The sequence below is a fragment of the Phaseolus vulgaris genome, chromosome 6, assembly GCF_051622355.1.
Source record: "Phaseolus vulgaris cultivar YP4 chromosome 6, ASM5162235v1, whole genome shotgun sequence".
NCBI classification, from domain to species: Eukaryota; Viridiplantae; Streptophyta; class Magnoliopsida; order Fabales; family Fabaceae; genus Phaseolus; species Phaseolus vulgaris.
Window position 1 is genome coordinate 35,346,835 of NC_143503.1, and position 15,641 is coordinate 35,362,475.

Sequence of the window (15,641 nt, forward strand, 5' to 3'; positions counted from 1 at the left end):
AAACGACAAAAATAGAAGATAAATATAGTTGATAGAAATAAGGGAAGAAATAGAAAAAGTATCTTTGCTTAATTAGGTGGGTGAAAAAGAGTGCTTCAAGAAAATTGAGTTTTTTGCATGAAAAAAATCTTGTACTAAATAATTTGGCTTGAACTATGCTTACATGCCAAAATAACTTCTACACACCTTGGAAAGAAAATCTATATCAAAACATTATTTACACAATTTGGAAAGAGTTTTGTACTATATTTGGATTCTAAGACGATAAAGTATGAAAACGATATGTTATTTCAGCGAAATTTCAAAAGAAATTAAAATTTTATAACTTTATTGAAGTAATTAGATTACTTTAAACTATATAATTTTAAATTTTATTTAAAAGGTCAAGTTTGAAATATTTCATATTATTAAATTTATTTTTTATTTTATCTATAGCTTTTATTTTTTTATTTTCTCTATAACTTTATTTTTTTTAAGGTGTCATCGACTTGAATAAAGCCAAAACACTATTATTAAATGATTATTTTTTGGTTGATGTTCACTGGTCTTTTTTATATTAATAGAAGTTATTTTTTTATTTGAATTATTATAATTATTTTATTATTGTTGTAGATTAATATTATTTGTTGTTTAATATTAATTAATTTTTGTATCGACTAATGTTGAGGATATTATTTTTTTTAAATAATTTTTTTTTCAATTGATGTATGTCATTGCTTTTTTGTTGATGTTTACATTAATAATTTGTATCATCAACACAAATATATTCTATGCACTAAGATTTTTACTAGTGTCAAAATTGAAAAAAAAATCAACTAACATTAATGAAAAAGACAAAAACACCCCTAACATTAAATATTTTTTATTTGATAGTAATTAAAATACTCAAATGAAAAAAAAAATTTACTAAGTTTGAATGATCTTATTTAAATAAAAAGTAAAGTAATTTAAAATAAATTAAATTTAATATATTTAATATATTAAACTTTCCCAAAACCATTCAAAACGTAGCTTTCCCTAATCACTTAATTTTGTTTGAAATTATATAAAGGCTATACTAAAACAAGTATAAAACTTTTTTTTTTATCAGCAATAAAAAATAAATAAATGGGAACCACTTCAGGGGTGGTTCAACCCTTATACATAAAGAGCAAAACACCTTACCATACTCCTACCTACCTAATTATCTAAGGAACAACCAAACTAACCACAGAAAAACATTAAATTATCATCCTCATACAATCCACTGGGTTCATAACCCAATTAGAGTACTCGAAGGAAGCACAATGAGACTTTGCGTAAATCCACGACCAAACCTTTATCTACCACCCCCAATCGAAGGACACACAATTCTTATGATTCCAAATACCACTCACAACTCCTACCCAAATTGCATCCCAAACGTCATTAACAGAATCTGAAGCCCGACTTAACCTGAACTGTATAAAACTATACAGTTCAATTTGGTTCGCTAATTAATATAATTTAACTATAATTTTGTAACTTTGGTAAGATGAATTAAGTTTTGTTTGACGCATCAAAATAGAATGGTATTGAATAAAAAGTTTGTAAAATTGAAATTCGACAAATGTAACCACATAATAAATATATAATTAATCACGTTAATTGTCTAATAATTTTACTGCAAAACAATTTTAGATTTTGTTATATAATTATTATCTATATATTTATAATAAGTGTATCATCGTTATCTTAACATTATTAAAATGTATTAGAAATTTACTTTTGAAGTATTTATTAATCTTTAAATGTATAATATAATTAAACCAAATTATAAATGGATAGGGTTTGATTCAAAACTGGGATTAATAAAAAAATACACTTTTAAAACAATTGTTGCTGCCCAGGATCGAACTGGGGACCTTTAGTGTGTAAGACTAACGTGATAACCACTACACCACAGCAACCAACTTGTTAATGGGTCAAATTGTTTAATTCTTAAACATATTGATACCATCATTTAAATTAAAAAAAATAATTTTTAAGAATTGAATATTATTTGACAATAAGTGATAGACATTTTTTTAATAGTGAAAATGTATGATAATGGATTGTAAGTAAAGAGAAAATACTACAATCATTTTTTTTATTAAAAAAATTGTAATTGTAAAGTGGTTTATGTTATTGCACGCACGAGTACTCTTAAATTAATTGTATGAACGTTTTCAATAATTAGAATTTCTATATCACTAAATATATAAATATAGAGTGGGCAAACTGCTTATTTCATTGATCTAATTTATTAAAAATATATTTATTTAAATCTGATCATTATTTTGATTTATATTTTATCTATTTTCCATATTAAATTTCCATTTTACTTAAATAGATTTTAAAAATTGAAAATTTCTAAATTTAATTCTCTCCCCTCCAATCGCTGCCATGCCAATGCCATCATTACCTGTGGCAGCTATGTTTCTCATTTTTTTTTTCTGATATTTCAACATTTTAATGTACGAAAAATAAATTATGTGGAGTTACTTCTATGGTTTTATGTTAAGCGAGAGCAATAATTCTAAATCTAGCAATAAAATTAAATCAAAATAATACATACTTTCATACTCAAAAAGTTACAATCTAAAAAAGTTAAATAAATATAATTAAAATATTATTATTATTTTGAGTTGTGAAGTAAATATTTATTATTTTGAGTTGTTAAATGAATATTTTTTGTTTGATGGATAATAAAATATTATCATTTGATGTGAAAGATAAAATTAGAGGTTCACTCTGTTAATAATGTAAATGAATGTGTTTTCTTTGTTCTTTTTGGTTTGCTTGGTTAATTAAATTAAAGTCCAATAATTTTTTTAGTGTTAATTTTTCGTATTATTCTTACAAAACTTTTTTATCATTTGGGAAATCTCGTGGCAATATGAGCACCTTATGTAATGTAGTAACTAATGTTTGCTGAAATTTTTTAATAAAATTGCTGCAAGCTTGTCACAAATAGACTGTTTCACAGGCATAATAGCATGTGTCTGTGTGACAGTGAGAGAGAGAGATGTGTGCATAAGAACTGAAGGAGGAAATCCCAAAACAATATGTTTTGCAGAATTGTGAGCTAATAATGAAGAAATGAGTTGCTATTTGGGTCAAAAACTAGATTACATTCTTGTGTTGCACATAAAATGGTCAAAAGTTGAGACAAGACAAAGAGGGAAGAGGGGATGAATGATTTCTATTCATATCTATTCAGCTTTACTTGACTTTCTCTTCATTCTGCTAAAAGGTCCAATTGTTCGATCCATGAGGTACATGTAAATCACCTGGCTCCAAGATCTATAGCATGATAAGCTGTCATAAAACTCTGGAGCAATCTCCTTCACCAGATGAAGCTTGTTGCCAGGAATTCTTGGGAAATCATGGTGTTCATTATGGTAGCCCACATGCCAAGTGAGGTAATTCAGAGGTCCATAGTAAGAGTATGTCTCCTGGTCAGGATTGAACACATAATGCTCTGAAATGAAGTGGCCAGCCATTGGATGCATCCCACCACCAAGAAATGTCGAAAGTATCAAATAAGCAAGCGATTTCCAGCCAAAAAAGTAAACCATTGAGACATCAAGTCCAATCTGAACAGAGAAGTTGATGAATTCCCAACAGCCAGGAGGCTTTGGCTTAAGAAAGAGAGGTCTAAGTGCATAAAAGAATAGCTGTAGAAAGACCCAAATGGTTTTTGCAAAAACATTCGTCACCAGACGAACTTCAGTAAGACTAGGGACATCCATGTCAATGCCATCTACACCTTGGAACCGGTGGTGCTCCAAGTGATACTTCTGGAAAGTAACAGACATGGGCACACCTATAGGGAGGTTAGCAAAAATCCCTAACCAACGGTTCAGGGATGGAGTTGAGAAGGCCAGGTTGTGACTCAACTCATGGATAGCCAAAAAGAGATTGTGGTTGAGAAATGATCCAAAAAAGTATGCTACTAAACATATCTTCAGCCAGCCAGCATCTTTAAGCACTACACCAGTAACAAGCTGAAGCAAAACAACTCCACTAATCTGCAACATCACAAGTTTCAAACACTATTAATACACACCCTATCAGGTTGGTAGACATTTATCCATCCACCTAAAACACATTTCAAATCCATATCCCCATCTAATATCATGCTCACACATTGAAGAAATACCACTTAATAGAATAATATAGTACACACACAACCACTTCTTATAATAAATCGTCAATGCACCAACAGTTTAAAGAGTTTACATTGCAATCTAATCAAAAGTTGCCGTATGTGATAAGTGTGTAGAATTCTACATTAACTGTCTCAAAAGTCACACCTATCAAGATTTCAGATTAGTTGACAACGTCAATTTACACTGCATAGATATCAAATTCACCTTTTTTATTTCAAACATGAATGAATTGTGCGACTCGAAATTTCTCAACAGATCTAAGTTGAATATATATTATATATATACATACATATATAACTACCACGTCAATGTAAATTTATCTTCAGCAGATACACACATTGTCATACCAATTGAAATAAGTTGGAAACCATTACAAAAGGGAGAAATGACAAAAAAGTGTGCAATCCGCCAGCCACACAGACAATGCCAGAGACAAAAAGATATGAAAAACATAAAATTGGGGAAAATGAAAAAAAAAATGACGACAACCCAAAAGCCAAAAACACATACAACAACAGCATTGAGGGAATGGGAAGGAACCCAGAAGAGAAAAGAGCGAGATTTGAATGAAAAACGGGAAAAGACGAAACCTTGAAGAAAGCGGAGTAGTCGGGGCCAAAGAGTTGCTTGATTTGAGGGTATTTGGAGAGGATCTGACGACGTCGTGAGGCATGGGGTTCGTCGGTGTAGGACCAGAAGAAGCCCCCGGCTACGACACCTTCTTGATCTCCTCCTTTACCCATTTTTTTCACCCTCTCTCTCTCTCTGATATCTCTCTTTCTCTCTCACTCACATTAGATGGAAGAACAATGCATATATATTTATAAGAATGGGAACAAAACTGGAAAATGGCTAAAAAAAGATGGAACAGACATAACCATTTGTTTGCCCCGACATTACAGGCTGGAAAATTAGAGGACTGCCCTTGATTGGATGTAATGTTACCAAATAAACAAATCTATTTTTGTAATTAACCTTTTCTTAATCTTGTGGGCTATTATTCCTCATTGTTCTTCACCACCCTTTTCCACCATATGAAATTTTAAAACTTATGCCACATATATACTTCTCATCATGCCTTCTGGCCTTCTGCAACGGCTATAATTATCATCGATTTGGATCCTAGTTAGTTTAATCAATCTTAATCATTTCAACTATTTAATATAGTTAGTATAAAAATCACAATAGAATAAAACTTACCCTGTTTTTTTTTTAATTTTTTTCACTGTTTTAGGTGTTTTTTTTTTTTACTGATACATTAAGTAATAAAAGTTAAATTTTATTAAACAAGGTACAAAATTTATACGCCATAAAAAAAATTATCATGAAAAAATAAACAAATACCTTGATATGATGAGATTAATGAAATTTTTTTATTATATCTTTTATTTTGATCTAGCTCCATTAATTATTCTTGCTAATTTTCATTGGGATGGATAATATGTTATTCACAAAAGGAGGGAATATGCTTAGAATATGTGGCCTTCATAATGTTCTTAATATCTATATTTACAATAACAATTATCTGAAATTAGTATTATATCTGGAAGTTGTGGCTCTAGCTTGCTGCAATAACAAAACAACAATTGTCCAACAGATGTACAATACTTTTAACTTTACATTTACAATAGCATATGAACAACTTGCTGCAAGGCAGCGGGAATGAATCAGAACAGTAGTAGGGTTGAAATTTCTTGGAAATTTCTTGTGTTTTGGAACACTATTAATGAAATGAATGTAATTAATAGTAGAATGAGTGTGTCAAAGATGTGGTGGTACATGATAGTTATTAATTTAGATTTTATTATTATTAATTCAGATTTTATTACCATTAAACTATTTTACCGTTATATTATATTAATGGTTAATTTATAGGCCTGTTAGTATTCCTATTCCTAGTTTATAGCTTCCAGTAATTATAATTATTATATATATGATTGAGTGAATTAAAATGAATAAGATTAGTTTTGCAATTACGTTCAATTAGTTGCTACAATCTTTTGTTTTCTCTTATTTCCTTCAATTAATTCCTACACTCTTATTGATACTCATTTTGATCCATTTCATGACTAAATAGGTGGGATCCATGGAAAATGTACTCTTCTGACGCACAGAATATGGAAACAAACCTCTTGTTAATCAGTAATTCAATCTGTACATGATATACATACTCTCACCTTCACCACCAACCCACAGTAAACTCAGGGTTGGAAACTTTTTTGCAAGACGTGGGAAGCAACACTACGACTCTATAAACTAAATTTACCGAATGACATTCGGAGTTTATGTTACTAAATTGAAAGGAACTGTCCCTCCAACACCAGACAGTGAGTAAAACCAGTCATCTTAGATGAGAGTCATAAGGGTCAAAAAGAGAGTCTGGAATGATCAAAGGCAACTTATCTATGTACATGAAAAGTCTTTTAAGATTCTCCCTTGTCACTGTTGTCATGTCTACAACATCCCTACCATCAGTGAACACCCACAGATCACCTGAGTTTACTCTCTTGAGACTGTCGCGGCAAAAGGGGCATGACTGTGATCTTGTTCTCCTGCAAAACATAACAAATTACAGTGATGTCATTTTGAACTGAACAAGAGAACACTTGAGCAATGCACGCACTGGTAGATACAATGATGTAAAATAAAGTTTCATGTTCTTAGACATGCAGCAGAACTAAATAAAAACTCATCAATTACAATTATGCTCAAACATTAAATGAGAATCTGATCACAAGTATGGAGATTTGGTTAATGAGAGAATTGTCACACCATGAAAATTAAAAGAGGTTTGGAAGAACCATGTGTGATCATTGCAAACAGTTCAGTGAATTGTTACATTGAAGTTGTTTTGAGGTTCTTTGAAAGAATAATTGATATTGAATTGCTTAGCCTACGTAACCACTTAAGGGCAGAATGGCTGATTGCCAGTTGACCATTAAATTATCACACAGGCACAGATTCTGAATGCATGATGAGCCTGGAGAGAGAGATCTTCGTGGTTCCATCCAGTCAGAGATGTAATATAGCTCACAAATGAAACAGTTCCCCATGAAACTAGCAATGCAATTTCCTTTTTCTATCACTGCAATATCATAATAGTACAGTATAAAAAGCTATTTCATTTCTCCAAGTTAAGAGTTTTTACATTAGGGGCTAGGTGCGAGGGAAGGGAGAGCTAATTATTGAGACAGGTACAGTAGTAGTTTATTAGTTAGTTAAAGGGGGTCACTAAGACAAGTAAATAAACGGATGTGGGTAGGAGGATATTCACACTACGATGTATCAATTGAGAGAACTAAGTTGTGAAAGGAGAAATCCTTGGAGGAGAAGGATAACTCTTTATCTGATTTTCAGATGAATTTCATTAAATCAATATAATCAGTCTTTGGGTTTGTAAAACTTGATGCTTTCTTCTTTCTTGCATCGAAAGTTTTGACTAAGGTGTGGGAGAGCAATGATCGTCACTAGACCAGAGTTCAATAATGATCTAATGTTTTTTTGTAGATTTGATTGACTGCAAATGGGGGACATAACACTTCCCCACGCACTTTTTTCAATAGCATATAAAATATCTTGTGACTGAACACTTTTTGGAGCTCTCCCAAACACTAAACCAGATTCCAAGATGTGCCAGGAACAAATTCACATTCAATCCATACAAAGAGTTTAATGAATTTACTTCGGCCCATGAAAGGCACGTGTCAAACAATCAAGTTATCACAATGTTAGGATCCTCTTTTCAGAATTGAAAAGGTTAAAGCCTAACAGAAAAACAACAGGACACAAAATGATTCTTAACTTACTCTCTTTATTACTGAAAACTCATTACAAGCCAAGAACCAAGGTAAATAAATACTCCTCCAAAGGAGATTACTCCTTTCCACTGGAACCAGTACAGTTTTACAACAATATTTCCTAAAGTTCCCTCTCTACGTAAAGGAGGTTTATTTATAGAGAAAACATACGTGTATTAAAGTTTGTTGCTCTGACTTGGTCCTAAAACACAACATAGAAGGTTTCACAAACATGTGTCCCTCACCCTATAAAAAGTACAAAATATCCCTAAAGCGCAAGGTGCAAGACATCATATATTAGACTACCATCAAGCTAATTCTTGCATGACTTCCCAACTAGGCACCATAACAGAGACCCATTTCCTTTTTATTCAAAACATAATACATTACATTTTCACAGCAATTTCAGCACATGAACTTTGAGGTAGACAAGTAATTTGAGGACCACATACATACCAACAATTCAAATTCAAGTTTACTATATTAGTATTAGTATCAGTTATAAATATGATACAAATACATCACTTCTGAAATATCCATACATCATAAACTAAGAATCTAGCAATATAGAATATAACCACCTTTCCAGCTACATGTATTATTAACATAACAGCTGCAATCAACTTCTCTTTAATTCATTCCCATGTTTGCTACTTTTTAATCAAATACTTATATTAAGAGCAATAACAGAATAATGAGAATTGAAAACCCATACCTATATACAAACTCACACAAATGCATATAGTGCCTGTGATGGCATCACATCCGCAGACACATAATTCTAAAACCAGGTCACTAGTGGTGAGACTGATTCTAGAGATTTATTGTATTTCCACAAGTGGGGATAATAAAAGAAATAAGTTTTCCAGGAAGGGTGACTAGAAATTTATTGTAAAAACACTAGCTTTGCTCAGTAGATAATGAGAATACTGCAATCTTTTTTATTCTGTGTATTTTTATCATTACACCAAAATGGTGGAGCCGCATGAGATGAAAATCTCAAGTACAGTTCAGGCAGCCAGAGATTCTTTGAACCAAATGACAGCCATAACAGATGTCAACTCAATATGAAGGAAATTATGTGGAAGCTCTGTTATTCTATTACACTACTTGCAAAGGCTGCCAGGGCAGAAACCATCTTACTTAACATCATCAAATAATTACGTCCAAGCAAACTGAGCAAATCCAAAATCTACAAAAAACCCAAGCGATTCAACAAATTACAGTTTACAGAAGTAACACTTTATGCAATGCAGTTCTAATTATTGAACCAAATAAAAAGCTTCCATAAAACATTCTCCCAGAGAAATAGAAAAAACATCACAATTTCATACTTCTTAGCATGAACAATTCATGACCATAAACAAGGAAAAGTGAGCATCAGCGAGAGAAAGTACCATTCGTGGTAACATTTCAGGCACATAACATGGTTGCAGTCGGGTAACACAATCTTACTGTTCATTTCCATGCATATTCCACATTCTTCTTCCCTTTCAATATCTATAACCGAAAGCTGTCTGTGCTCCTCTTCGTCTCTTTTCCGATACCTCTCCGAGCATACAGCCTTCTGTTTTTTATCCTCTGTATCTGTTACACCTTTTTGCAGTTGCAACAAAGAGGGATATATGACCGCTGATCAATGCATAAATTCAGTACATCAGCAATTCATATAGACTAAAATGCAAACGAACTTGTCAATTATTACATAAACATATAAATATACCATAGAATTCTCTAATACTTGCTTTCCTTTCATAGGTAGACATGGTAGTTGTCCCATCTACATACACCTGAAGCGAGAGAAAAATTTGACAGTTGCCACCTCGACCAAATTTCTCAGTTTAATATGAACATCCATAACCCATAATGCCTTAGACCTCACCTTGTATATTAGGATTCTTAACAGTCCTAGGGCTCCGGCAAGATTGCAATCTGTCCATTGCACCAAAAAGATAAATAGGTGTGCTGCCATACTGTATGACATTCTCATCTGAAGGCATGCACCATCATATTCCCTTGGAAAATCTGATGCCCTACAACACACCCAGTTGCATATAAAGTGATAAATATAAGCAAGAAGAATGGCTAGCGACAAGGAAAAAAGGCAACCATTCAGAACTCGAGTATGTTATATGTAGCCTCTCTAGACAAGTTACTCTAAAGGCTCATCATAATAAACACAACAAACTTCAATATACTGAACCAAAAAAGAAAAAGAAACACACGCAAGCATGGCACTCCCTGAAAAAGATAATGCACTGCATATCATATATCAGGAAGAAATAAATCGGCATAAAAAATAATCATGCATTATTTGCTAGTCAACCAAATCACTCAAGAGACCGTCCAAACCCTGCCAAAGGGTTAAAATGTCACACATATCATGAAAGGAGAAATATATTGTCACTATAGACACAGACAAGACAAATGAATGAAACTGTGAAATGAATAACAAAATTCTCTCTTCGTAACCACATAAATCCGGCAAAACGAAAGCCCAAATTCTCAAAGTTTTGGGCACAAGATACACGACAAAACAGTAAAATACAGTCATTTACAAAATTAAAAACCAGAAGTTAGTCGTTAATATAATATGTCACCAATAAGCGAACCAAACATGAGGTGCAAGCCAGATGAAGAACTCCGCCAAAGGTTTCACTCTGTGAGGTCCGGGTTCCTGAAGTACTAAACTTTCCACAAGTGGAGATAACAGAAGTTGAAAATTACTTGAACCATGTATTTGCAGAAAAATTAAATGCACCATGTTTATGAAGGAAAATTGATGGTTGACCGAGAAGGAAAGCAAAAATCAGAGGCTAAACCCCAGAGAATCATTCCCTAGACCAAGAAAAACTTCACTCGTGATCATGATCCAATTAAAAAAAAAACACTATTTTTCAGAAAAAATAAACTAAAGGGTGTCTGAGTCTACCATTTAAAAACAAAAATACAAACTTGATCACAATAACATATTTTTCTTGAAGGAGTGCGAAAAATTTAAACGAAATGACTGATGAAAGATAAAAAGAGAGAAACTAACAGGGTATTGGCATGGTGAATATCAGCTTCAAGCAGTTTCAAAGAGTCCTTGAAAGACCTTCCCATGGAAGCTATGTACATATCTCTCTCTCACACACACACTCACACACACTCCCAGTTCCAAACAAGATTCTAAACCCCACTGCTAAACCAAAACCCACTATAAATTTTCGTGCTTTCTCTCTCTCACCTCTACTATAGCCACGTTCACAGTGTCACACACACTCTTCTTCAAAGCCTTCAAAGCCATCACCAAAAGCTTTCGGTAGGACACGTGGCGCAACTACCTAATATATTATTCTTAGTTGCGTTATTATTATTGTTAATTTATTATTAAATAATTACTGATTAAATCATTCTTATCCACTTTACCTTATTTGTTGGCTTTGATAGCTTTCCCTCTACGCACCACTGATGGCTAGCCATTCCCTCTCTTCCTCTTTCCCCCCTTTATACTTATTTATTTACATTTTTGCCACCCCATATTTTTTCCCTTTTCTTTCTCTTTTTTTTTCTTCTCTTTTCATGTTAATGATTTCTACTTTTATGAGTTTCTTATGTATACGTTCCTTTTTATCAAGTAAAAATCCTTAATGGTTGAAGTTGGCCATTTTGCTTACAAAAAAGTTGGTTTTTCAAAATTATTTTAAAAAAATATGAATCTGAGTTTAACATAGGGTTTTCTAATATTTTACAGAATAATCGTGTTTATTTTTTAGTCAAATTTTTGTTTATTAACTAAACAGATAAATTTAATCAAATATTTAACAAGTTAAACTCAAATAACTTATAAGCAATTCAATTTCTTTGCAATGACAGGGTTAGCTTTCACTATCTAGACATATTGATAAATATATTTTAGTTTCTCCAAACATATATCTTTATTTTTAGGATTGATTGGAAATATTTTTTTCAATGATTTTAATTATTTTTTATCAAATATGATTGTTAATTGTTCTAGTGATTTTGTAGGGATGGGTTTCTTTTATGTGAAATTGTAGATATTATTGAGTCTAGTTAGTCTTATTGATTTATCGATCTTTTGGTTTGTCAGTCCTCTCAGTAGTAGGATACATTCAATTATACTTGATGTTCAAATCAATTTCCACTCTAATAGATACATTTGTTTGGGATCAAATTTTTAGTATCTTGTGTCCCATAATGTTGCTCTATTTGTAACAATAATTTTAAATTTTTGATTAAATGGATGATTAGATTGTCCAAAATCGATTCAAGAAATCAAATAAATATATATCCAATTTCCAATAATACATTAATTAAACATGTAAATAAAACATAATAATCATATCATATTCGATAGAAATTAACCTTTAGAACTAATTTCTAATCATTTAAACTAATCAATCTTAGTTTTAGGATAATATTTTTTTTTTCTCCATAAAAAAAATCGTAAATAATTTGGAAATAATAGTTTTTAATTTGTATACTTTTAGTTAAACAATTAATGAAATATTTATATATATATATATGTGTGTATATTTATAAATTAATTTTTAAAATTGAAAATTATGTAAATTTATGTACCTTTACGAAAATTGTTTATATTTTAAAAATTTGAAAATAATTTTTTTTAGATAATCAAATTTATTAATATAAAACTACAGAAACTTATCACTTAACTAAAAGTTATAAGAATTAAAAACACATTAAGTTAATTTTTTTATAAAGTTATAGGAATTAAAAACACGTTAAGTTAAAAAAAAGTTATAGCACATTAAGTTAAAAACTTAAAAGGATTAAAATAAAAGCTTACTATTATTACTTTTTTTTCAATTTTATTGAGGACATTTTTGTAAGTCTATTAGTTTGAAAAGGTCGCAATTGGCGTCTGCCTTTAATTATCATTTATCTGTTTGTTTTTCGTTTTGGAGGATTCGAAAATATTCATTTCTTCTTTTTCTTAACTTTTGGATATTTTGTTTATGTTCATTGCTTTGTAAATACTTTTATAAAATTTTATAAATAATTTTTTAAAGGTTACTTTTTTTTGTTATAGTTTCTTTATAATGAGATATACAACTTTTGAGTAATAATAGATTTTATCTCTCTTCGTCCTTTTAATTATTATCTCACACGCCTTTTCTCTTTTCTGTTTCCATCTCTCTTTATTATAAAATAATAAATTGTATAAAATAATTTATTGTAAACAAATAATTTGATGTGTACTAATTTAATAATTTTGATTAATTTATTACATTACCATGTGAAATATGCTGTAATTAATGTTATAAGAAGTATTTTTAATCTATAATATTATTAGTTAACCGGACATGATAGTTAATTAAATACACGTAAATCAAGGTATAGCATGCTTTAAGGTGAAATCGTTAAGAAAAAAAATATTTTGACACATATATACAAATTTTGATGTGATAATTTTAATAATATATATATATATATATATATATATATAAATTATTAAAATAATAATATAGTTTGTTTGTTAAGTGGATGTATAAATTTTTTTAATGTAACTGTATAAAAAGAATGAGTGATAGATATCAATTACTTGATATTGTTTAAACCCTAAGTTGATATTTTTATAATGATCGAACTATTTATCAAATTCTTTTAAATCCAAATAGCATTGATATGATAAAAAAAAAGATAAGTTTGATGTTTAAAAATCTTTACGTGTGATATTTTTTTATGATAATACCATTATATTTTTATATATCGTAACCATCTGTGATTCGTCTTCTTAAAAAAGGAGACAAAAATACAATTAATTATAAGTACAAACTCTATTACCTACTCATATCCATTTATTGATTATCACATGCTAGTTAATGATGATTTATGTACATTGAAAGGGACCAAAATTTGTATCCATATATGCATATCTCCCTAGATTAATTTATTTTGCCTATTTTGCATAGGATAAATTATATATTTATTTTTTACAATTATTTGTCTGGAAAAATTGAAAAAAAAAAGTGAGAAATATTATTTTAATTAATTTTTAAAATTAGTTTGACTCTATTTAAATTAAACATATTTTTATAAATCTTGTATTTGTAAGAGTTAAACCTTTTGTATTTTCTTCATTTGATTATAATTTTGTTTTTGGGTAGTAAAAAAAAATTGTTGTTCACATTACAAACTATTATTTCATTTATTTTATTGTAATTTAATATTAAAAATTAAAATATTTTATAATATATAATTAGATATAAACCTCATTTTATAAGTAGATTTTTAGATTAAGTTAAGTTTAAAATTTATTTTTTAATATTATATAAAAATTATTTTAAATTTATTTATTTATTGTTTTTATTATATTATTTGTTACCATCCATAATATATATAATTATTTACAATATAATATTTGAGTTCCTAATAACATCTTTAACTGTGGAATATGAATAAATGCTCGTTTTTTTAAAGTAATCTAACCGACAATGTTTAATAGGTTTTCCACAAAAAGGAAAACAAAAGTAAAAATCCGTGACTGAACATAATTAAGCATATATCATATCAAAAGTCAATAAAGCTTACATTAATGAGTTTAATATTCGAACACAATCTATTAACTTTAACAAAAAATATACATTTATAAACATTAATTCTTTGACTTTTGCAAGGGACCTCAAAAGAAGTAATTATTGTTTAATTCTTGAATGATTCATGAATCTTAATTAATGACATATTTGAACCACATTCAGATCTACCATCCCTTACTTTTTTTCAGCCACTAATTAAGATTTATGATGATGTAAAAAGGATTAGGACATTCCTCCCTTTCTTAATTAGTTGCAAATCTTAAGTTAACGGGTTTAAAATATAAACAAGAAAAATATATTGTTAACAATACTAGAATAGGAAATGAGACTGAAAAAGATAAATCACGACTTATATCACCATGTATTTCTAATACATACAGTTTTATTATTTAAGGGATTTTTTTAATTATAACAATTCAAAAATTTATTAAAATTTAAATTGTAAAATTAACACCAATCTAACTATGGTAACATATTTTTATGATTAGAAATTAATTACATACACATTAATTGTATTTCATTCCGTCATACATCACTCAATGAGGTAGAAACGTATATTGTATTTCTTTCTTTCTTTTTTCTTTTTTTTAATAATATTTTTTTTTTCATGTGATGGCAGATGATTGTTGTTTCTTGAGGTGTCAGCTTAGCTGAGATGTCAAGTTGCATAGTGATGCCTAACACGAAAACTTTATAAAAAAAAAAAGTATATTGTATTTCATTGCTATTTAAACTGATTTAAAAATTTCTAATCACACTACTTAATTGGATAGTAGTCATTTTGTTTACTTGTAAAATGAATATTAACAAAATAAACTAAAATTTAATAGAAATATAAAATTATATTAAAAAGTTATTCATTCTTTAAATTCGTTTATTTTTATGAAATGTCATCAACAAAAGAAATTTAAATATTATTTTCACTTTTATAAGTTAATAACTTTATTTAATCAATTTTAAATCTTAATTATTATCCAATTATATTAAAATTATCCTACTACTTTAATTAAAAAAAAATTAAAATAATTTTCGTTATGGTTAATTTTATATTTAAAAATATAAATACATGATTCAAATATATTTTTGCATCAAATATTTTTAAACCTGTT

General features: G+C 29.3%; 2 protein-coding genes and 1 non-coding gene across 4 annotated transcripts; all 3 read right to left on the bottom strand.

Moving 5' to 3' along the window:
* Nucleotides 1–1,855: 1,855 nt before the first annotated feature.
* On the bottom strand, nt 1,856–1,928 carry TRNAV-UAC (transfer RNA valine (anticodon UAC)). Its single transcript has one exon. It is a non-coding gene; the product is annotated as a tRNA-Val (tRNA).
* Nucleotides 1,929–3,041: 1,113 nt separating this feature from the next.
* Nucleotides 3,042–5,206, bottom strand: DES-1-LIKE (fatty acid desaturase family protein). Its single transcript, XM_068640861.2, has 2 exons — nt 4,763–5,206; nt 3,042–4,031 (listed from the first exon to the last, which is right to left on the bottom strand). Exons 1-2 carry the CDS (start codon nt 4,913–4,915, stop codon nt 3,213–3,215), a joined length of 972 nt encoding a protein of 323 aa, XP_068496962.1. The 5' UTR covers nt 4,916–5,206; the 3' UTR covers nt 3,042–3,212.
* A 1,082-nt stretch (nt 5,207–6,288) lies between these two features.
* LOC137832615 (E3 ubiquitin-protein ligase AIRP2) lies at nt 6,289–11,272 on the bottom strand. 2 transcript variants are annotated; one of them, XM_068640865.2, is made up of 6 exons: nt 11,010–11,272; nt 9,852–10,002; nt 9,693–9,759; nt 9,367–9,601; nt 9,113–9,161; nt 6,289–6,724 (listed from the first exon to the last, which is right to left on the bottom strand). In XM_068640865.2, coding segments are annotated over exons 1-5 (534 nt in total). In that variant the 5' UTR covers nt 11,090–11,272; the 3' UTR covers nt 6,289–6,724; nt 9,113–9,160. The 2 variants fall into 2 exon arrangements, with proteins under 2 accessions (XP_068496966.1, XP_068496964.1); XM_068640863.1 differs by lacking the exon at nt 9,113–9,161.
* Between the last annotated feature and the right edge of the window lie 4,369 nt (nt 11,273–15,641).